Here is a 23,917-nt window from a genome sequence, read left to right as displayed (position 1 = left end):
CATGCATAGTTCCTTTGTATAAAGGCAAAGGGGACAAAAGAGAGTGCAAATATTAGAGGGGGATAAGTCGGTTGAGTATACCTAGTAAAGTGTATGGCAGAGTTGTTATTGAAAGAATTAAGAGTAAGACGGAGAATAGGATAGCAGATGAACAAGGAGGCTTTAGGAAAGGTAGGGGGTGTGTGGACCAGGTGTTTACAGTAAAACATACAAGTGAACAGTATTTAGATAAGGCTAAAGTGGTTTTTGTGGCATTTATGGATTTGGAAAAGGCGTATGACAGGGTGGCTAGGGTTGCAATGTGGCAGATGTTGCAGGTGTATGGTGTAGGAGGTAGGTTACTGAAAGCAGTGAAGAGTTTTTACGAGGATAGTGAGGCTCAAGTTAGAGTACGTAGGAAAGAGGGAGATTATTTCCCAGTAAAAGTAGGTCTTAGACAAGGATGTGTGATGTCACCATGGTTGTTTAATATATTTATAGATGGGGTTGTAAGAGAAGTAAATGCGAGGCTCTTGGCAAGAGGCTCGGAGTTAAAAGATAAAGAATCACACATAAAGTGGGAGTTGTCACAGTTACTCTTTGCTGATGACACTGTGCTCTTGGGAGATTCTGAAGAGAAGTTGCAGAGATTGGTGGATTAATTTGGTAGGGTATGTAAAAGAAGAAAATTAAAAGTGAATACAGGAAAGAGTAAGGTTATGAGGATAACAAAATGATTAGGTGATGAAAGACTGGATATCAGATTGGAGGGAGAGAGTATGGAGGAGGTGAATGTATTCAGATATTTGGGAGTGGACGTGTCAGCGGATGGGTCTATGAAAGATGAGGTGAATCAAAGAATTAATGAGAGGAAAAGGGTGAGCGGTGCACTTAGGAATCTGTGGAGACAAAGAACTTTGTCCTTGGAGGCAAAGAGGGGAATACATGAGAGTATAGTTTTACCAACGCTCTTATATGGGTGTGAAGCATGGGTGATGAATGTTGCAGTGAGGAGAAGGCTGGAGGCAGTGGAGATGTCATGTCTTAGGGCAATGTGTGGTGTGAATATAATGCAGAGAATTCGTAGTTTGGAAGTTAGGAGGAGGTGCGGGATTACCAAAACTATTGTCCAGAGGGCTGAGGAAGGGTTGTTGAGGTGGTTCGGACATGTAGAGAGAATGGAGCGAAACAGAATGACTTCAAGAGTGTATCAGTCTGTAGTGGAAGGAAGGCGGGGTAGGGGTCGGCCTAGGAAAGGTTGGAGAGAGGGGGTAAAGGAGGTTTTGTGTGCGAGGGGCTTGGACTTCCAGCAGGCATGCGTGAGCGTGTTTGATAGGAGTGAATGGAGACAAATGGTTTTTAAAACTTGACGTGCTGTTGGAGTGTGAGCAAAGTGACATTTATGAAGGGATTCAGGGAAACCGGCAGGCCGGACTTGAGTCCTGGAGATGGGAAGTACAGTGCCTGCACTCTGAAGGAGGGGTGTTAATGTTGCAGTTTAAAAACTGTAGTGTAAAGCACCCTTCTGGCAAGACAGTGATGGAGTGAATGATGGTGAAAGTTTTTCTTTTTTCGGGCCACCCTGCCTTGGTGGGAATCGGCCAGTGTGATAATAAAATAATAATAATTTCTGTACCAAGAGGCCATGCAACATAATAATAATTAATGAAAAAATCTAGCTTTAAACGTATAAGAGATATTTTTAGAAAGGATTTAGTTTTAAATGAGACCTTGCTAATACACCAGTTTTACATATTCGGCACGACACACACACACATTATATATATATATATATATATATATATATATATATATATATATATATATATATATATATATATATATATATATATGTGTGTGTGTGTGTGTGTGTGTGTGTGTGTGTGTGTGTGTGTGTGTGTGTGTGTGTGTGTGTGTGTGTGTGTGTGTGTGTGTGTGTGTGTGTGTGTGTGTGTGTGTGTGTGTGTACCTTCAAGCTCAGTATGTTGGTTGCCCTCCTCCTCTGCTGCTGCCCCCTGAAAACACAAGCTGAGGGCTTGGCACCCCATAACATCTCGACTGCAGCCTGTACCCTCAACGCATCAAAATGCACATTATGGATGCCCCTAACTCGTGCCTTCAATCCCTAAATTTCATCAACAGGGTACACCCCCGTCACAGCCCCCTGCCCATGATATTGCCTCAATCTGTCCTCAAAATACTTTGCCAGCCCGGATTTCATATTATTCACCCTTCTTCCCTCACCCACATAAAACTGACTTATCTCCGGTTAGCCACCTCATCCCACCAACGCACCAACTTACCCCCACCCACGAACCCCGCTCGCTTCCCCCTCCACCACTCCTCCAAGCCCACCACTGCCTTCTCATTACTCAGCGCCCTTGTATTTAATTTCCAATAACCCCTATGTCGCAAACCCAAAGACTCCCTCCCTAACTGAGCAATAACCGCCCTATGATCTGAATAAGCCGCTGTTACGGTACTCATCGAGCATAACTCATTGAACATAACTCCTCTCGAATGAATTTATAATTAATCCGTACATCCCCATCTGGTGGCTCATACACACATAGGTTCATTCTACCAGCTCCCATCCACCCTGATTACTCTCCCATCACCTTTATTTTCACTACGGTGATATACAAGCGGGCTTACTTCACTCATCAAAATGGCCACACCCACTCTTAAGCACACAGCATGTATCGCATATACTGCATAACCAGGTACCGCGAACTCCCGACCCTCATTAATGTTGTGTTCCTGTAGAAATACCACATCCACACGATACTTACAAATGAACCTCCCAAGCCTAAGTCTGGCAATTAAGATAGTCCTCCACACTGCCCAACACTACTTTTCGTGTCTGCAGCCATACTGGTATAGCTCACTACCTCTCACCCCAAGCCTCGTTCCTACTAGGTCTTTAGCTCCCTGCTTATGATGCCTTCCACTCCCTGCACTCTTGACCGTCTCTACCCACGCCTTTTTTCCTGGCCTTTGAGCAGGCGTGAGGACGTCATCTGAATCTGAGGCCGTCGTCACCCTCCTCCTTGTACCCACATCAACCACGACACACATATTCAACTCAGCGTCCCGATGTACCTCCACTTGCATGTTCACCAAACGGACGCCTCGCCCTGCGCAATGGCTGCCTCCTCCACTTCCTCCACACACGACTTGATTTGCAATCCCTCCACTAATGTTTCCGATGTTTTCCCCTCCCGGCGGGGAACATACTCATTAAAGCCTTTTCCAATGCCATATCGATGCCAGCTTCCTCAGCCTCCGCCTTCACACTCTCCTGACCACGCCCCACTTCCAAAAGTTCCTCGTACTTCTCAGTCGGAAGATCTCCATTCAGCGTATCATTCAAGACAGTCATCTAATCACTCCACAACCTACTGTTTCCACGTCCACCATGCACTTCCATTTCTTGTACCACACTCCCCCTTTCCGGTATCACTGACCTGTACACAACCTGGGGATACCCTCGTCGTCCACACTCCGCTGCCACATGGTCGTACTCCCCACAAATCCTGCATGTGCGGCGCCATCCTGCGTATGTCACCATTATCTGCTTACGAAAGTCAGATAGGTACACGTAAGAAGGCACTGGGTGGGGCAAAGACACCTTGAGGGAAAACGTTCCTTCTGGCAAACCTGCATAAGCACTATCAACCCATTTCCTCTGCTGCGCCACATATTTAACGCAATACTTGATGAACACCTGTCGTAGATCCGTTTCGTCCACTTCGATCGGCACATTCCTCAACTTAAGCCAGGTGTAGTGTTTCGATGTCTACCAGACGTACCCATACAATGTCAGTAAAGTCCATTACTACGCCTAGATACCGCTCCGCAAGCGCCACGTACACCTGTGATGACAGCAACTTCACGAGTAGTCGAACTGCTCCATTTAGAGCAACGCCGTACAATTCTTCATCCGCAATCCGGTATGTGTCTCGGATGATTTGCAGCAGTAACACTTGCGACACCTCTGGGATGATGGACCCAGGGAGCAGCTCAGTTCCAACAGTGTTCACACGTCTGCACAGACTTGATGCCATAATGTCACACCACCAATTTACCCAAGTGTAACTGGTCAGGAGCGACTCACAAACGTCTGCCCACGCCACCGTCTAAGCAGTGAATAAGGTTAAAAATTCCGAAATGAAATTACATACAAATGGATAATAATTATAAAGAACACGAACTATGTGAAAAGACCGATGACGTACGTAGTTAAGTTGTGCTCCACTGTCAACAATATGTCGTCACAGAATATAGACCCCGAAAGCTAATTTTTCTTTTACTGTATATACACTTGAAAAGTTTAATCACTGTTTTAGGGATTCAAATATTCCTGACTTATGAACCGGTTGTATGCAGGCTTAACGGCCCTCGTGTAGCCAATAGGCTTTAACCAGCAGGTGACTTTCGAAGTGGCACATGTGTCATATCCAAGTTACAGTGACCTATCTCATAATTTATATTGTTTTATCATACATTAATAATTGCACAAATATACAAATGGATGGGAATACAAAGGCAGGTATAAATATAAATTTATTTATACAGTGTAATACAAATTAATAAAAATCCAAAACTTTAGTCTTCTAAATATGATCAGGTATATACGCATATATTATATTTTACTGGTTGTTAAGCTGGGTATAGTAACCATGGTCTTTGAGCCACTGAACGATGACCATGTAGTTGTTGTTCATCCAGGCAATATTGTTGGCAGTTCTCTCAATGGCTTGATCAACAGCTCGTTTTGCAGTTACCAGTTTTTCAGAGTACTTTTCTTTGAACAACTCCACCTAGGAATAAATAATATCGTTAATACACACTTTTACACAATGTATTTACCATATCATACATTTAACTGAATCCATTATAGTTTCTCCTTTCTCTAAAAAAGCGTTCAGTTCGGGCATATCTGTCCGTCTCTCAGCTACATTCACTCTGACTCTACATAGCGACATTTCTATGTAACACGCTCGCACAAGGCTGTACGATGTCCAAGTCCCTAGCATCCAAAATTTCGTTTACCCCCACTCTCCAACCTTTTCTAGAAAGATCCTTACCCCTTCTTCCATCCACCCGAGATTTTTATGCCCTCACAGTCATCCTATTATATGACATCCTCGCTTAATGTCCAAACCATCTCAACTCCTCAGACCTCCGAAAAAAACTGTTGGTAACTCCACACCTCCTAATCTCCTAACTCAGAATATTCACGCAACACACTGCCCTCAAACACGACATTTCTGCTATTTTCAGCCTTCTCGCTGTATCATTCAAAACTCGTGCTTGACACATACACAAGAGTGATGGTACCACTACACTCTGGTGAAACATTTTTTTTTTTTTGCCTCCATGGATAAAGTTATTTTTCTCAACAGATACCTCAGTGCATTACCTACCTTTGTCCCTTCATTAAATCTATGGTTCACATTCTTCACAGAACCATCTGCCAACAAGTCCACTTCTTTCCTCCAATCTGGTATCCAGTCTCTTATTGCCTGTTTTTTTTTATATTGCTCCTTCCTAAGTTTACTTTTAATTTCCTTCCTTTACATACCCTCCCAAAATCTTTGCTACTTCTCTTCCGAATCTCCCAAAATTATTTGTCATCAGGAAAAAGCAACTATGGTAACTCCTACTTCGTACTAGATTCACTATCTTTCAATCCCACACGTCTCCCTAACACCCTAGCGTTTACTTCCTTTACAACGCTATATAGAATCTTTGAATAATTACGCAGCCATAGTGACGTCACACATCTCTGTATAGATCCTACTTTTGCTGAAAAATAATCTCTGTCTCTCTCCTACATATCCTAGCCTGAGTCTCGCTATCCATATAAAAGTTCTTAACTGCTTTAAATAACCTGCCATCTATTCCATACACTTCAACATCTGCCACATTGCTTCCCTATCCACCGTATCAAAATTATCCTTCCAGCTCCTGCACCCAACATCTTGCTCCTGGGCGATTTCAACTTAAGGCACCTAAAATGGAGGAATATAGCAAATAATATTGTTGCAGTAATAACACCAGGAGGCAGCTCTGATGAAAACTCACACTCACACGAGCTTTTAAATCTCTGCACAAAATTCAATTTAAACCAGCAAATAATAGAGCCTACTAGACTGGAGAATACACTAGACCTCATATTCACTAACAATGATGATCTGATAAGAAATGTCACCATATTAAAAACAATATACTCAGATCACAACATAATTGAGGTTCAGACATGTATGCGTGGAGCCCCAGACCGACAAAATGAGACTTAGTCACGAGGGAGCATTCACCAAATTCAACTTCAATAACAAAAACATAAAGTGGGACCAAGTAAACCAAGTCCTAACCGATATAAGCTGGGAAGATATACTAAGCAACACAGACCCAAACTTATGCCTAGAACAGATTAACTCGGTGGCACTCGATGTATGCACAAGGCTTATTCCTCTAAGAAAAAGGAGGAGTAGATGTAAAATAGAAAGAGACAGGCGCTCCCTTTACAGGCGACGGAAAAGAATAACAGAGCGGCTAAAAGAGGTCAATATATCTGAAATGCGCAGGGAGACACTGGTCAGAGAAATAGCAAGCATCGAACTTAAGCTAAAAGAATCCTTTAGGAGTCAGGAATCGCGGGAAGAACTAAAAGCTATAAATGAAATCGAAAAAAACCCAAAGTATTTCTTCTCCTATGCCAAATCAAAATCGAGAACAACGCCCAGTATTGGGCCCCTACTTAAACAAGATGGGTCCTACACAGATGACAGCAAGGAAATGAGTGAGCTACTCAAGTCCCAATATGACTCAGTTTTTAGCAAGCCGCTAACCAGACTGAGAGTCGAAGATCAAAATGAATTTTTTATGAGAGAGCCACAAAATTTGATTAACACAAGCCTATCCGATGTTATCCTGACGCCAAATGACTTCGAACAGGCGATAAATGACATGCCCATGCACTCTGCCCCAGGGCCAGACTCATGTAACTCTGTGTTCATCAAAAACTGCAAGAAGCCCCTATCACGAGCCTTTTCCATCCTATGGAGAGGGAGCATGGACACGGGGGTCGTCCCTCAGTTACTAAAAACAACAGACATAGCCCCACTCCACAAAGGGGGCAGTAAAGCAACAGCAAAGAACTACAGACCAATAGCTCTAACATCCCATATCATAAAAATCTTTGAAAGGGTCCTAAGAAGCAAGATCACCACCCATCTAGAAACCCATCAGTTACACAACCCAGGGCAACATGGGTTTAGAACAGGTCGCTCCTGTCTGTCTCAACTACTGGATCACTACGACAAGGTCCTAAATGCACTAGAAGACAAAAAGAATGCAGATGTAATATATACAGACTTTGCTAAAGCCTTCGACAAGTGTGACCATGGCGTAATAGCGCACAAAATGCGCGCTAAAGGAATAACAGGAAAAGTCGGTCGATGGATCTATAATTTCCTCACTAACAGAACACAGAGAGTAGTCGTCAACAGAGTAAAGTCCGAGGCAGCTACGGTGAAAAGCTCTGTTCCACAAGGCACAGTACTAGCTCCCATCTTGTTCCTCATCCTCATATCCGACATAGACAAGGATGTCAGCCACAGCACCGTGTCTTCCTTTGCAGATGACACCCGAATCTGCATGACAGTGTCTTCCATTGCAGACACTGCAAGGCTCCAGGCGGACATCAACCAAATCTTTCAGTGGGCTGCAGAAAACAATATGAAGTTCAACGATGAGAAATTTCAATTACTCAGATATGGTAAACATGAGGAAATTAAATTTTCATCAGAGTACAAAACAAATTCTGGCCACAAAATAGAGCGAAACACCAACGTCAAAGACCTGGGAGTGATTATGTCGGAGGATCTCACCTTCAAGGACCATAACATTGTATCAATCGCATCTGCTAGAAAAATGACAGGATGGATAATGAGAACCTTCAAAACTAGGGAGGCCAAGCCCATGATGACACTCTTCAGGTCACTTGTTCTATCTAGGCTGGAATATTGCTGCACACTAACAGCACCTTTCAAGGCAGGTGAAATTGCTGACCTAGAAAATGTACAGAGAACCTTCACGGCGCGCATAACGGAGATAAAACACCTCAATTACTGGGAGCGCTTGAGGTTTCTAAACCTGTATTCCCTGGAACGCAGGAGGGAGAGATACATGATTATATACACCTGGAAAATCCTAGAGGGACTAGTACCGAACTTGCACACGAAAATCACTCACTACGAAAGCAAAAGACTTGGCAGACGATGCACCATCCCCCCAATGAAAAGCAGGGGTGTCACTAGCACGTTAAGAGACCATACAATAAGTGTCAGGGGCCCGAGACTGTTCAACTGCCTCCCAGCACACATAAGGGGGATTACCAACAGACCCCTGGCAGTCTTCAAGCTGGCACTGGACAAGCACCTAAAGTCAGTTCCTGATCAGCCGGGCTGTGGCTCGTACGTTGGTTTGCGTGCAGCCAGCAGCAACAGCCTGGTTGATCAGGCGCTGATCCACCAGGAGGCCTGGTCACAGACCGGGCCGCGGGGGCGTTGACCCCCGAAACTCTCTCCAGGTAAACTCCAGGTATTCCATATATTTATTGTTCCATATTTTTAACATATCTATCGCCGTGATGCACATTTACAAAGTGGTATGTGATACCAATAAGTATCACATACCAATAGGTATCACATACCACTTTGTTGGAAAAAGACCCGAAATACAAACAGATCGTTCGGTCCTGGAACACTGGGACTGACTAAGATTCCAGGATTGAAACATTTCCAGTAAAATGCCGTAGTATTTACTTGTTATGTCTTTTTCCAACAAAATGTTCTGTCTCTTCACTGTTTACTTTTCTCACTCCATTTCAAACTAATCACTCTCTTCCCTAACCAAAAAAAAAAAAAATGATCATGGAATAGCCTATGATAATCTAAAATAAGTTTATATCTCGCTCATCAGAGTAAATAATTCACTTCACTAAACTCCGATATAATTTCACACTTCCTCTCTTCCTTCGTTAAGTTTTGATTATTATTTGTCTGGTTATACCACTGCACACTCTCCGTTTGCTTGAAATAAAAATTTAATATATTTATGCAAATTTTTTGAATAAAATTTTATTTTACACCAACACTAACCTAACTTTTCTGAAGTTATGTAAAATAATATCGCTATATTTACATAAGTAAATATAGCGATATGGGATAAAATATCGACATTATAATGAGACAAATGCTTTATCACCATTATTTGAGAATTGCCACTGTTTGGGAAAAACGTTGCCATTAAAGAATAACATTATGCTGTATGTATCTTTACCATAAATATAACGATTTTTGCGAGGGAGAGATGGAGGAATAACTTTAGATAACTCCATTTTTAACTGCATTCAGTTTTTCACCTCTCGTTGATTTACATAATCTTTAAGGAAAATCCCATGACACGGGTTTTCACGAAAGATGATTCGTTAAGTGATGATACCCACCCCATGTCAGGGGCTGGTGGAGCAGCTGTTAACCCTATAGACTCCGCTAACATTATATTTAATGGCATGTATCAATATTTTCAATGGCATCTTTTACATAATTCTCGCCATGTGAGGGAATTATGTGGCATCATGTACAAGGTGGCAACGTCCGTTATAACATTAGCAACTTAATGCATTGTAAAACATTTCTAACAGAATTAGATGTTGCTTTCTGTCATACGTCTCTACGTACCATCACAGTATCCTTCATACTATCAATGTCTCCCACTACCATTTTGTCATGCTGCAGCCTATTGTCTTTTTATGTTCACAGTTCCATAATACCAGGTAAACCACAATCGAGTTCTTAAAAAAGGCAGTCATTTGTTCGTTGGGGTTAATAAACAATGATGTCTGTGCCAAGAAGGTATTTAAGTTGTGAGCTAATGAGGAGTTTTTAGTATTAAAGCCAAAGGATATAAATAACAAATAAAGTTGAGACTTAATCATATCCGTTAAATTATATCTTTAGTGTTTAACGAACTGTGAAATAACAGTTTTAATGGTATTCTCTGAAATGTTCCTTACACACGCGCTGTAACAATAATGTTAACAAAACCAGAAGCTTTAGCATGAAGCCTAATGCCCTGTTGAAAAACATTAAGTATATGACAGCCTTCGAAAAGGTACAAAGTATCAGTTACCTTCAAAATGTGTCACTATAATAGTTATAGTTTTGGCTATATATTCTACACTAATGACTACAGGGACTTCAACCAATGCCTTCCATTATAAAATCTCCATATTTATGGCTAACACACAAAAAAATATGAAAATGTTGCAAGATATAAAGCAAGGGTAGAATAATCCGGCTAATGCCTCGGTACTACTACTTGGGACATCCCACCAAAGTGATGCCTCCAGTAAAACCACGTTCTATAAAGCCTCACAATTCGGTAGCCAAGTGTTCTAATTGATTTGGTCATCTTCCTTGGCTTCCCAGAGTGTGAGACTGACTTGAGAAATTGTAATAATACGATTTTAAACGATTCATGGATCGGGTAAGATTCGAACCCACAGCAAGTCAGTCCTAAAACTAGCAGGCCAGTACTCTAACTAAACCACGCTGACTAACACGGTAAAGTGGTTAAAATACTGACCTGTTAGTTGTAGGACAAATTTTCCATTGGTTCGAATCCTGTCAATTTCGTGAGTGGGTGAGATTACTAGTTCTAATAAAAACACAATTCAATACAAAGACATTAAAATTAAAACCGGAGCGACGGCTGCTTATTAATGGCGCAATGATCCTTGTAAATTTACTAATTTTACCTCTCACAACAACTAGGTATGTTGACTCACCTCCTTCAGTTCCAAGTCTGTGTTTAAGGACTCAGTAGTCGATTTAACTAAGCGAGGGATGGTAAATAGGCCGGACCCATAGCTGAAAATTAAAGTCTGTGTTATGGCGAGATGTATTTTATTCTTTCAAGTTCTCCATTACAAAAAGAATAAAAGTAAGCCGTGTGTCATTTGGAGAAATATATACTCGTCCTAACAGAAAAAAAAGATAGATTTTCATACTCACTAGTCAATAATTTTCTCCCAATTCTCTCTAATATAGTTCCAGGCAAGGTAGTGTCCTACACTGTTCCTGGCTACACCCTCGAACGCTGTTCCTGCATCCTGTTTCCTAATACCGCTGCTGTTTGTGAAAGCCATGTCGAGGTACCTGTGCGAATATTTTAGCTCTTCACCTGAACTGCATAGTAATTAATACTCAATATTTTTATTATATTAATCAAATTTAATTGATCATAACGGAGGTGTATATAAAAAATCGATTTTAACTATCTACGACAAGGAATTTTATTTGATTAATCTATAATTAAAGCATCTGTATTTTAAAATTTTGATAAACTTTCAATGAATAATAGACATATTTAATAAATTCACTTCAAGTAATGAAAAAATAAGTTGAATTAACCTAGACAGGATCCAGACTTTCTTGGTACATCCCAGAGCAGACAGTAGTAGAGATTTCTCAGAGCCAACGTTGGAGGCGAGGTACTGGTTCCAGCCAAAGTTCCACTCCTTCTCACCACCAGCAGCAATAGCGGTGCAGTACACTGTGCTCTTCAGGTTTGGCGACACGATGCTGCGTATATGATTAAAAACAGAGCTGTTATCCACATAAAATGTATTCAAGCATTCAACAGCAATTACAGGAGAAAATACGAAGTTCTTTAACTGTATCTGAGTTTGTTTATAAAAGTTACCTGCGGTCACTTGGGTTCTGCATCCACTTGTGGTAGAGGGAAACAGAGTTACTGACACAGTCCTGGTACTCTAGGTTGCAGGCCCACGTCAGTGCCTTGACCCGCTTGAACTGCTCCAGATGAGGGTCATTCATGTTGTCTTGGAAGCCGACAGACTCGTACAGAGGAGTCAGGAGGGTGAGCAAGTAGTTCTGTTCTCCGGAGTGGTAAAGATAAAAAGCACTTAAAACTCGGACTTAGATACTCCCTTACACAGGCTATCTGGAAATTGTTATGCCAAGTATATGAATGAATAAGCTTTTAATGGAGATCGAAATATACACTGAAAGATGCATGCATAAGCCTTGTACATTTTGCTTTATTTGGTGTACTACGTCACTTGCTCTTATCTATGAAACAGAACGACCTCCTAGTAATTCACAGCTCGATATTCTATAAGAGTTTAATTGGTACAAAACTCTAAGAAAATCCTAGATCATTACAATGACCTTTCTGTCAACAAGATGGAGCAGAAGGGCCATGGTTGATGCTGGAAGTGTGACGTGGGTACACAAATAACAGATAACTTATATCCATTTTCTCAATTATTTTAACTGAAGTAACGACTACCTTAAGAGCTCCATAGTTTCCTGAGCGGGTAAACATTCTCTTGATGTAGTTGAGGTTGGACAATGCAGACTCCCATGGGACGTACTCTTCCTCGTTTTTCAAGTAGGTATTCACGCCCATTGCTATGTTATAGGATAACTGACCTGGTAGGATATAATTAAGAGTAAATTTATAAAAAAAATTAAATCCATTAATTTTAATAAAGATTGATACTGACATTAGGTCATAGTTAAATAAAAATAATATGTCGATGACTTTTTTTTCAATTTGTTTGGGCATTAGTTGACTTGTGGACAAAATATTTAATGGTATATGCTTGTTTTGATTAGTAATTATGTTTTATTTTAGGATCTATCAATAAATGTTGCTGCAATGAATTTTTTACTGTACAAAGGTGTGCATTAGTCAGGTATGCAAGTTCTGGGTCTGGGTTAGGAAACAAGTAGAGCAGTGGAACCTAGCCCATCTTTCGCTATGGATAGGTAAGAAACTGGTGAATCTATGAGGTTCTTTGAAAATGATTCAATCTACTTAATGTCTGTAAACTGGCAGACAATGTGGAAAATTATCGGATTATTTTCAAATCCTATAGATTTAAAAATAATCTTCTATTAATACTTACAAAAAAGTGTTAAACCCATGTGAGGTATACTACTTTCTTCTTTAATAATTCCCTGTTATAGTGTATAGCATAACAATTTGCGATATTCGTGCATAGTTAAACTATTTGGTTTAAATAGTTTAACTATGTACTCTGGCTGGCACCTTGAGTGGAGAGAATTTGAAGGATTTTCTTCCCACCAAAAAAGACTGCATTGAGTCCTCCACTTAAGTGCCGCAGGAAATATACATTGAGAGTATTACTATTATTAATTGTCATTATTATTATTATTATTATTATTATTATTATTATTATTATTATTATTATTATTATTATTATTATTATTATTATTATTATTATTATTATAAGGAAATTAAGTTATAAACCAGTAAGGGTTGTAGAGCGCTGAAAATACGTCATGATAAGTATATCTCCAGGTGTTTAATACGCTGATAGTTTAGTTTACAAACACTAAGTGTCTCACTGTCTGTCAGCCACACATGTGCTGTTATGGTGTGGCTTGAGTTCTCATCAAGCCAAAGTTGTGATAAGTTATACCTTTTTCCATTAACCTCCCTTTAGGAACACGTAAATATCATTTGTTTCTAGTCTAAACGTTTTTAATTTGATTAAACTTACGTAAAATTGCATCTTTATTTTCAACTAAAATTTTATTTAAATTTTCGTTTTGAATTTGTTTTCGCATTTACTTGGTGTTATAATAACATATCCCTATTAGAGTAATTATAGGTCTTAAGAAAAGAAGTGGAGTCAGTTGATTTTGAAAGTTGCATTTTTCAGATGATATAAAAAACAATAGCCTTTGTAGAGCAATACATTTCTTGCTTTTAGTGTTATTTAATGTATCTTCTTTCTTTTTATTTGGAACTTTAACTGCAATGTTATCTTTTCTAACAAATTCAGAACAGCTGAATATATTTTTTTACAGATACTTGCAAAAGACAAATTATTAAAAATCTGAAACAATGTCTTTTTCATTAAAAAATAATAACAAAAGATATGGCATACTAATAAGCATCAAAATAATAATCTATTCTTTGAAACTGGTCATAACAGTGACCCCACCAAAAGACCTTCAGCAAAAAAGCACATTCCCTCACATTAAAACAAAGACGTACCAGCTTGTGCGAGGTCCATGGCGTCGTCGATGATCTGAGCACGGTTTATCAAATGGATAACTTTGTGGTCGTTGTTCAGTTGCTGAATGAGCAAGTTCCAGTTGTCGTCGTCATAGTTCACTTTATAATAACCTGTCTCCTGTACGTTGAAGATGACCCACTGGTCCTTCCTTGGCAAAGAGACTGTGATCTTTGCCTCAGAATCCTTCATCCATACTTGTGTTTGAGTGTTGTTGAAATTAGTGTTATCTTGACTCGTGTATGTTAGTGGAACCCACCACTTGTAGTCATGGGTGTCTGACGAGTTCTCGTTCTTTACCAATAAAAATCGTTCCTGCAATAGTATGAAACTCATTTATGTGTCCCTCTCATTCTAAAATGTTATAAGAGTTTGTCTCTTGAACAACATAACATTAGTAAATTATTAAAACCTGAGTGAGGGTTGCCGAGGTGCCGTCTGAGCTCCTCACAACCTTGATGACAGGGTAACCCATCTGCAGCGTCCAGGTGTCCATGACCTTCTTGACTGTCATGCCTGACGGCAGTGCGGCATCTTCATGAGCAGCTTCTGTCAGGTAATGCCACAAGTCGTCTTGCTCAGCACTTTTATATTTCCTGAAACATTCAAGCTATATTTTTACAAAGCTGAATAAGAAATACATAAACTCTCTTTGGAAAATATTTTGGAACTAAAAAGTGCATTATGTGCACTGTACATGTGGAAAATACTGTATATATTTTCCGGAAATACGGTAATTTATAGGTAAATAGATGCCCTATATTGTATTTTTAAAAGAAGTATGTTATCGAAAAAAAGAAGAGACAGTCGCCATTTTGTGGTTTTGAATTGGATACAACGTTAATGTAATGGGAAGCATTTTTCGTGCTCTAGAGGTTAAAATTGGATTGACGCCTCTCAAATAGGAGGCAAAATTGTTGGATGTGCATTCCTGCATAGCTTGAGATATCAGGCGACTGGACAAGACAGCTCCAGGAACCTCAGATAAGCTCTCTAGATTTGTGTATAATTCTGGCCAGTGTTTTCATAAATTTAGTTAGTGAAGTTTTTCTGAGTATGATACAACTTAATATCCAGTCAAATTCGTGAGTGATATTAAGATATATTTTCCTTCTGTTATGTATATGTGCATTTATATATAATCATTTTTTAATTTAATACACAGTCCACAAATTTATATATTTACCAGAATTCCTGGTGATGTATAATTCATTTAATTAATAGGTCCAGAGCAACTTGTGGATATGACAGTGATAGGTATCGAAGGGGGACATTTTTGCGACCTAGGTGTCCCAAATTCCTACTTGTCTAGCTGATAAATAATAATTATCTATGTTCATTTATTGTTATGTACATAACTATACATACAGATAAATGCAATTTTCAACATTTAATTTGCCCGTTGGTCCTTCTTGAACCGGAGGTAATTAGTGAAGTCATTAATTAGTTAATTACTTAATAATTATATGTGAAATGACAGAAGAAGGTGGATGTTAAGTTCACAAATTTACTTAAAGTGTAGTGGATTATAATTATTACAATATTAATTTGGTAAGTCTAGTGTAACTAATTATATTAATGTGTATAATATTAATTTTGCAAAGCCAAAGTGGCTAGGATTTATATTAATGTATTTGTATAATATTAATTTGATAAGACAATTCTGGCCAAGATTTATATCAGTGTATGTGTAATTGATAAGAAAAGTGTGTCTGAAGATTATATTGTGTATAATAATTTTGCTATGCCAAATTCTGGCAAGGATTTATTAATTTGTATAATATTAATTTTGATGAGCCAAATTTGTATTAATGTACATTTAAAATTTATATTACACTTTTTTACATGTAATTGCTGAGCTCAAGCAGCTGGGATTTATTCAAAGGTAGGTTTTGTCAGTGTTATTGATTGGGTTGAATCTAATACATTGCATCATGGCTGAAAATGAGGAAATTGATGTATAAGACAAGCATATGGATATAGAGTAAAGAAAGCATCACTACAGGCTAGGAAAGTTCATGTAACCAAGGCATATAATAAGTGCTTGGAATTAATGAATCAAGAAACTGTGAATACTGATGATTTAAAATTGTATTTAGATGCTTTAGGTAATAGATATGATTCATACAAATTATATTACAACAAATATGAAGGAAATTTGTTAGTAAACTGTGTAGATGAGACTGAAGTAGATCTCATGATTAATCAGTATTATGAATTAGAAGAAAAGATTCTTTCTTGTAAAAGTCAGGCCTTGAATAAATTAAAATGTGTAAACCAGGCAGTTAATCAGTCTGCTCCAACAAATAATATGTCTTTGCCAAAACTCCCAGAACTATGTTTACCTGTTTAATCCTGGAGAAAACTGGGAAGAATTTTGGTCAATTTTTAAAGCAGCTGTGCATGACAGGAGTGACCTAGCCTGTGTAACTAAATTATTTTACCTCAAAGGACAGGTAAGAGGAGATGCTCACATACTCATACAAGCCTTTCCCAATGTAAATGACTCTTACAAGGAAGCAGTTGACTTGTTGAAAGTCACTTATGGTAATATAGAACAAAGTAGGTTGGATCTAGTGAATATCATTATTAATTTAAAATCTCCAGATCATACTTACAAAGGTTTACAGCAGTTTAGAGTTAAACTGGAGGGCACCCTCAAAACATTAAGTAATAAATATAATCTGAAGGAATCAGACTGGTTATTGAGTGCCATTGTACAGAATAAATTAAACTATAAAACACTTGAATGGTTCTCAAACAAATATCACAAGGGTTATTTTGGTCTGGAGGAAATAAGACTAGGTCTACAAGAATTAATTGTGCAGTTGCAGACCAGCCAACCAACTCATTTTAAAGATGCAACACATAATAACTCTGAGGTATCCGTCAAGTTTCACAAAGGGAAAAATTATCCCAATGGTAATAATCAAAATTCATTTCCTAAAAAGAGTTGCATAGATGCATATCAATTAGCAGGAATCAGAAATAATGATTCTCCACAAGGTAAGAAGAATAAGTATCCTCCTAAGAGTAGCCCAGTTAATAAGAAACCAGTCAAAGAAAAGAGAGATTGTCTCTTCTGCAAGGGTACTCATTTTTCTAAGAATTGCAATGCATACAATTCATGGAATGATAAAGTTGAAAGATTGGAGGAACTTGACAGATGTATCAGGTGTTTAGATAATCACAATGTAAAGGATTGTTATTCCAAATTAAACTTCTATTATCAATGTCACAAAGGAAGACACCATATAGTCATGTGTAAAGGTCTATATGATAATGTTGATAATAATGATAATGTTGACAATCCTGACACAACAGTACCTAATGTAAAAATTGCTGCTAATGTTAATAATGATGGTTTTGCTGAAGTAGCCTTACCTGTGTTACAGGTAAAAATTGATGATAAAAGGCATAAATCAAAAAATGTAACTGCATTATTAGACCAGGGATCCCAGGGTACTTTCATTAAACGTAAATGTCTTGATGGTATGAAAGTACAGATGGGAGATCCCACAACTTTAAAATTATCTGGTTTTCTCTCGGATAAAAGGGCTCAATTGTATGACACTGTTTATGTAACTGTCAGGATGGGCAATAAGAAAAAACGTGTTAATGCAGTAATTGTAGATAGACTTCCAGAGAAAATATCTACAATAGGACTTAGTAAAGCTACAGAAAGACTTTCACATAATGTAAATTTAGCACCTTCTGGTGTAAGTGATGATTCTGTAGGCCCAATAAATATTTTGATAGGTAGTGACTATTATGCCTCCTTTGTAAAGGGTATGGTAAAGAAATGTGGTGTCACCCTTTTGAAGACTGCAGGAGGCCATGTAATGTATGGTAGGATTCCTCGTAATAATAATTCATGACTAGATGAAACTACAAATACCATAACTGTGTGTCTTACTCATGAAATCGTACCCCAGTATAATTCTTCCATAGAGGATGGTGTTGAGCCAGTGCATAAATTCTGGGAATTAGACAGCATTGGAATAAATGTAAATGAAGAAAATCCAGACGATTCTTTTACTCAGGAGCAATACCTGAGAGATGTAAAATTTGAATCTAGACAATACTGGGTACGACTTCCGTGGAGACTGAACCATCCAGAATTGCCCACTAATTACAGAATGGCATATGGACAGTTAAAGGCTCAGCTCCGCGAACTGAGTAAGACACCAGAATTGTTAACTGCCTATAATGATATAATTGCTGAGCAGTTAATTAATAAATTTATAGAAGAGGTACCTCCTGAGCAAACCAAAATTTATGGTCACTATTTGCCACATCACGGAGTGAAGAAGGATTCTAAGACCACTCCTCTGAGGATTGTATTTAATTGTAGTGTCAGGAGTAACAAAAATGTACCTAGTTTAAATGACTGTTTGATGACAGGTCCGTCGTTGACAGAAAAATTAGGAGATATCTTATTAAATTTCAGAGTAAAGAATTATGCCTTTACGGCTGACATAAGTAAAGCTTTCCTAAGAGTGGGTTTACAAGAGGCTGATCGGGATTGTAAACACTTCTTATGGCCTGAGAATCCTATTGACCCACTTAGCTCTCTGAAAACCTTTCGCTTTAGGAGCGTATTATTTGGTCATACATCCAGTTCATTCCTACTTCAAGCGACGATAAATGCATACCTTAAATGTTCGGGAAGTCCATTGAGTAAAGTAATGAGCAAATAATTTTATGTGGACAATTTCCTGGGTGTGACGTCAACTGAAGAGGAACTGTTAATGACTTTGGAGAGGCTAATAAAATAATGCAAAGTGCAAATATGCCTCTGAGAGAATGGAATAGTAATTCGTCCAAACTGAAGGACAAAATAAGTAAATATTACCCTGGAGATGAAGTGCAAAAACGCAGTAATGTATTGGGTTTAACTTGGGATACTGAGAGAGATTTGTTAATGTTAAAACCTAATAATTACAGTATGCCCAATAAATTAACTAAGAGAGTTTTGCTTGCTGAAGTTTCCAAATGTTTTGATCCACTAGGTTTAGTGTCAACCCTTACTATAAGAGGGAAATTATTAATACAGGAAGCATTGAAACCTAAATGTGCTTGGGATGAAATTCTACCTGAGGAATTCATTAACAGGTGGGATGAATTAATTGGTGATTATGAGAAAATTCTAATGTTGGAGTTCCCACGCCGGGTGGCCAATCCAAATGGGAAAAATGTACTCCACATTTTTTGTGATGCTTCAAAATTGGCATATGGAGCAGTTGCTTATCTTCAATGTAATAGTGTTATTTCTCTTGTTATGTCTAAGGCTAAAGTGTCTCCAATTAAATCACATACCTTACCTCAGTTGGAATTAACAGCCATTTATGTAGGTGTCAAATTAGCTAATTATATAAGAAATAAGTTGCAGGAAATAAATATTAGCGACACTGTAATTTAGTCTGATAATGAGGTATCCTTACAATGGATTCGTAATGGAAACAGTAAAATTGTGTACGTACAAAGCAGAGTCGCTGAAATTAATCAGATGCAAGAGAAGTATAATAGTTTGGGTCATCATAATCACATACCTGGTGAGGAAAATCCAGCCGATTTCTTGTCCAGAGGTTTACCTTATGCTAAATTTGTAAATGCTGTATCATGGTTTAAAGGACCGAGTTCGTTGGTAAATAAAGCTAATTGGCCTGTACAAAAGGCGTATATTGCTCCTGTTGAAATCACTGTGACCACTGCTCCAATAGTTTGTCCTCCCTTAGCCATTGATATAAATAGGTATTCTTCTTTACCCAAACTAATCAATGTAACTAAGTTGGTGTTTAAATTTCTAAACAAGATGAATATATCATATAAGTTTTCACATCCTCTTGAATATTGGATAAAGAGGGTACAGGAGGAAATCTATTGAAATGAGATTAAATTGATGATGGAAAGAAAAATTGTGAAAGGTTCCATAACAGAGAAATTGGATCTGTATTTAGAGAACAATGCAATTAGGCGCAGAGGTAGGTTACAAAATGCTGAATTGGGTGATTATGCTAAACACCCTATCTTACTGCCCAAAACTAGGATACTTAATACAACAGTCAAAGCCAAAAAATGAATAGTATTTTTAGCCCCTTGCTAGAGAATGACTTCTAAAATAACTTATTACTAAACCTAATTTCTAAATCCCATGCCTAACGCGACGGTCTGGAGTTTTGAAACTCTCTGACCGCGGGTTCAAACCCCACCCGTGGTATGGTTTATTTACCACACTTTAACCTTACTTATACAAGAGGAGAGATGCCAACTGCCATGCAGTATATCAGTTACCAATTTCTTACTATATCAGTCTAGAATATGCGATTGCTGATCTACGTTTGTAACTGACAGTACATGTAATTATTAAAAAGATCAAACATCTGAAACTCTCTCCTGCAAAATTAACTGAGGATATACGCGGATTTACCGAGTAAATTTAGAAATAACTTTAATTAATAATTTACCAGTGGTAAAAAAAACAGACATATAGGCACCGAGAGTTGCATGTTTCATTGCACATACAATGAAAGTTTACCTTAATAGCTGCTTTAAATAGTAAAGCATTCTTGACAGGTGTAGAAAAGGTAATTTTCATACTTCATGATTCTCTTACATTCGCAAATCTTTAAACCTTATTAACAAATCCAACCAAGGAAAATTTAATGACCCTCGCCAGTGCCTATACATGACAATGGTTTAGCAAAATACGTTATGCACAAGAATATTTATGTACTTACAGACCGTTGAGATAGTTAGAGAGGCCCTTCCTTAACGTTTTCTCTGTCAGGAAGAAGTTCATCATGCGAATAAGAGATGATCCTGTGAGAAGGACATTGATATATATATATATATATATATATATATATATATATATATATATATATATATATATATATATATATATATATATATATATATATATATATATATATATATATATATATATATATATTATACATATTATTAAGGTTAACGTAAAAGATTTTAATTTTGCACCAAAAGAATCTTAGAAAACTTACCTAATCTTATTATAACAAGAGCAATTTATTTTAGCCTAACCCAACTAAATATATTTTAGATCTGTTTACAATAATTTAATACTATACAAACACAGTGAAATATATTTTTTTCGATATGGTTCAGAATGATTTTGGCGACATTATTGCATACACAAATTTTCACTTGTCCTATATGGCAAGATGAGCGTTGCTATTTAAGCCAAGATAGCAAGTTCTGCCTATTCGGCACGACATATATTTATATATATATTTATATATTTTTTTTATTTTTATTATCACACTGGCCGATTCCCACCAACGCAGGGTGACCCGAAAAAGAAAAACTTTCACCATCATTCACTCCATCACTGTCTTGCCAGAAGGGTGCTTTACACTACAGTTTTTAAACTGCAACATTAACACCCCTCTTTCAGAGGGCAGGCACTGTACTTCCCATCTCCAGGACTCAAGTCCGGCCTGCCGGTTTCCCTGAACCCCTTCATAAATGTATTCACTTTTAAATTTCTTCTTTTGCACTACCTTCCAAATTCATCCACCAATCTCTGCAACTTCTCTTCAGAATCTCCCAAGAGCACAGTGTCATCAGCAAAGAGCAAATGGGACAACTCCCACTATATGTGTGATTCTTTATCTTTTAACTCCACACCTCTTGCCAAGACCCTCGCATTTACTTCTCTTACAACCCCATGTATAAATATATTAAACATCCACGGTAACATCACACATCCTTGTCTAAGGCCTACTTTTACTGGGAAATAATTTCCCTCTTTCCTACATACTCTAACTTGAGCCTCACTATCCTCTTAAAAACTCTTCACTGCTTTCAGTAACCTACCTCCTACACCATACACCTGCAACATCTGCCACATTGCCCCCCTATCCACCCTGTCATACGCCTTTTCCAAATCCATAAATGCCACAAAAACCTCTTTAGCCTTATCTAAATACTGTTCACTTATATGTTTCACTGTAAACACCTGGTCCACACACCCCCTACCTTTCCTAAAACCTCCTTGTTCATCTGCTATCCTATTCTCCGTCTTACTCTTAATTCTTTCAATAATAACTCTACCATACACTTTACCAGGTATACTCAACAGACTTATCCCCCAATAATTTTTGCACTCTCTTTTGTCCCCTTTGTCTTTATACAAAGGAACTATGCATGCTCTCTGCCAATCCCTAGATACCTTACCCTCTTCCATACATTTATTAAATAATTGCACCAACCACTCCAAAACTATATCCCCACCTGCTTTTAACATTTCTATCTTCATCCCATCAATCCCGGCTGCCTTACCCCCTTTCATTTTACCTACTGCCTCACGAACTTCCCCCACACTCACAACTGGCTCTTCCTCACCCCTACAAGATGTTATTCCTCCTTGCCCTATACACGAAATCACAGCTTCCCTATCTTCATCAACATTTAACAATTCCTCAAAATATTCCCTCCATCTTCCCAATACCTCTAACTCTCCATTTAATAACTCTCCTCTCCTATTTTCAACTGACAAATCCATTTGTTCTCTAGGCTTCCTTAACTTGTTAATCTCACTCCAAAACTTTTTCTTATTTTCAACAAAATTTGTTGATAACATCTCACCCACTCTCTCATTTGCTCTCTTTTTACATTGCTTCACCACTCTCTTAACCTCTCTCTTTTTCTCCATATACTCTTCCCTCCTTGCATCACTTCTACTTTGTAAAAACTTCTCATATGCTAACTTTTTCTCCCTTACTATTCTCTTTACATCATCATTCCACCAATCGCTCCTCTTCCCTCCCGCACCCACTTTCCTGTAACCACAATCTTCTGCTGAACACTCTAACACTACATTTTTAAACCTACCCCATACCTCTTCGACCCCATTTCCTATGCTCTCATTAGCCCATCTATTCTCCAATAGCTGTTTATATCTTACCCTAACTGCCTCCTCTTTTAGTTTATAAACCTTCACCTCTCTCTTCCCTGATGCTTCTATTCTCCTTGTATCCCATCTACCTTTTACTCTCAGTGTAGCTACAACTAGAAAGTGTTCTGATACGTCTGTGGCCCCTCTATAAACATGTACACCCTGAAGTCTACTCAACAGTCTTTTATCTACCAATACATAATCCAACAAACTATTGTCATTTCGCCCTACATCATATCTTGTATACTTATTTATCCTCTTTTTCTTAAAATATGTATTACCTATAACTAAACCCCTTTCTATACAAAGTTCAATCAAAGGGCTCCCATTGTCATTTACACCTGGCACCCCAAACTTACCTACCACACCCTCTCTAAAAGTTTCTCCTACTTTAGCATTCAGATTCCCTACCACAATGACTCTCTCACTTGGTTCAAAGGCTCCTATATATTCACTTAACATCTCCCAAAATCTCTCTCTCTCCTCTACATTCCTCTCTTCTCCAGGTGGATACACGCTTATTATGGCCCACTTTTCGCATCCAACCTTTACTTTAATCAACATAATTCTTGAATTTACACATTCATATTCTCTTTTCTCTTTCCATAACTGATCCTTCAACATTACTGCTACCCCTTTCTTTGCTCTAACTCTCTCAGACACTCCAGATTTAATCCCATTTATTTCCCCCCACCGAAACTCCCCTACCCCCTTCAGCTTTGTTTCGCTTAGGGCCAAGACATCCAACTTCTTTTCATTCATAACATCAGCAATCATCTGTTTTTTGTCATCCGCACTACATCCACGCACATTCAAGCATCCCAGTTTTATAAAGTTTTTCTTCTTCTCTTTTT

At 38.2% G+C, this 23,917-nt stretch overlaps 1 protein-coding gene across 1 annotated transcript in view; it reads right to left on the bottom strand.

Annotated features, from left to right (window-relative positions):
* Nucleotides 1-4,532: 4,532 nt before the first annotated feature.
* Nucleotides 4,533-23,917, bottom strand: part of LOC138854198 (uncharacterized) — a 141,953-nt gene continuing 122,568 nt past the window's right edge. The window contains exons 35-43 of the mRNA XM_070095991.1: nt 20,866-20,947; nt 14,538-14,721; nt 14,107-14,440; nt 12,367-12,509; nt 11,758-11,948; nt 11,466-11,636; nt 11,067-11,210; nt 10,841-10,922; nt 4,533-4,802 (exon numbers count right to left, since the gene is read on the bottom strand). Coding sequence (XP_069952092.1) covers nt 4,632-4,802; nt 10,841-10,922; nt 11,067-11,210; nt 11,466-11,636; nt 11,758-11,948; nt 12,367-12,509; nt 14,107-14,440; nt 14,538-14,721; nt 20,866-20,947 — 1,502 coding nt within the window. The 3' untranslated portion in view covers nt 4,533-4,631. The remainder of the gene's footprint in view (nt 4,803-10,840; nt 10,923-11,066; nt 11,211-11,465; nt 11,637-11,757; nt 11,949-12,366; nt 12,510-14,106; nt 14,441-14,537; nt 14,722-20,865; nt 20,948-23,917) is intronic.

This window comes from Cherax quadricarinatus, chromosome 52 (genome assembly GCF_038502225.1).
Source record: "Cherax quadricarinatus isolate ZL_2023a chromosome 52, ASM3850222v1, whole genome shotgun sequence".
NCBI lineage: Eukaryota > Metazoa > Arthropoda > Malacostraca > Decapoda > Parastacidae > Cherax > Cherax quadricarinatus.
Note: the sequence above shows the minus strand (reverse complement) of the source record. Positions and strands in the feature narration are given on the sequence as shown.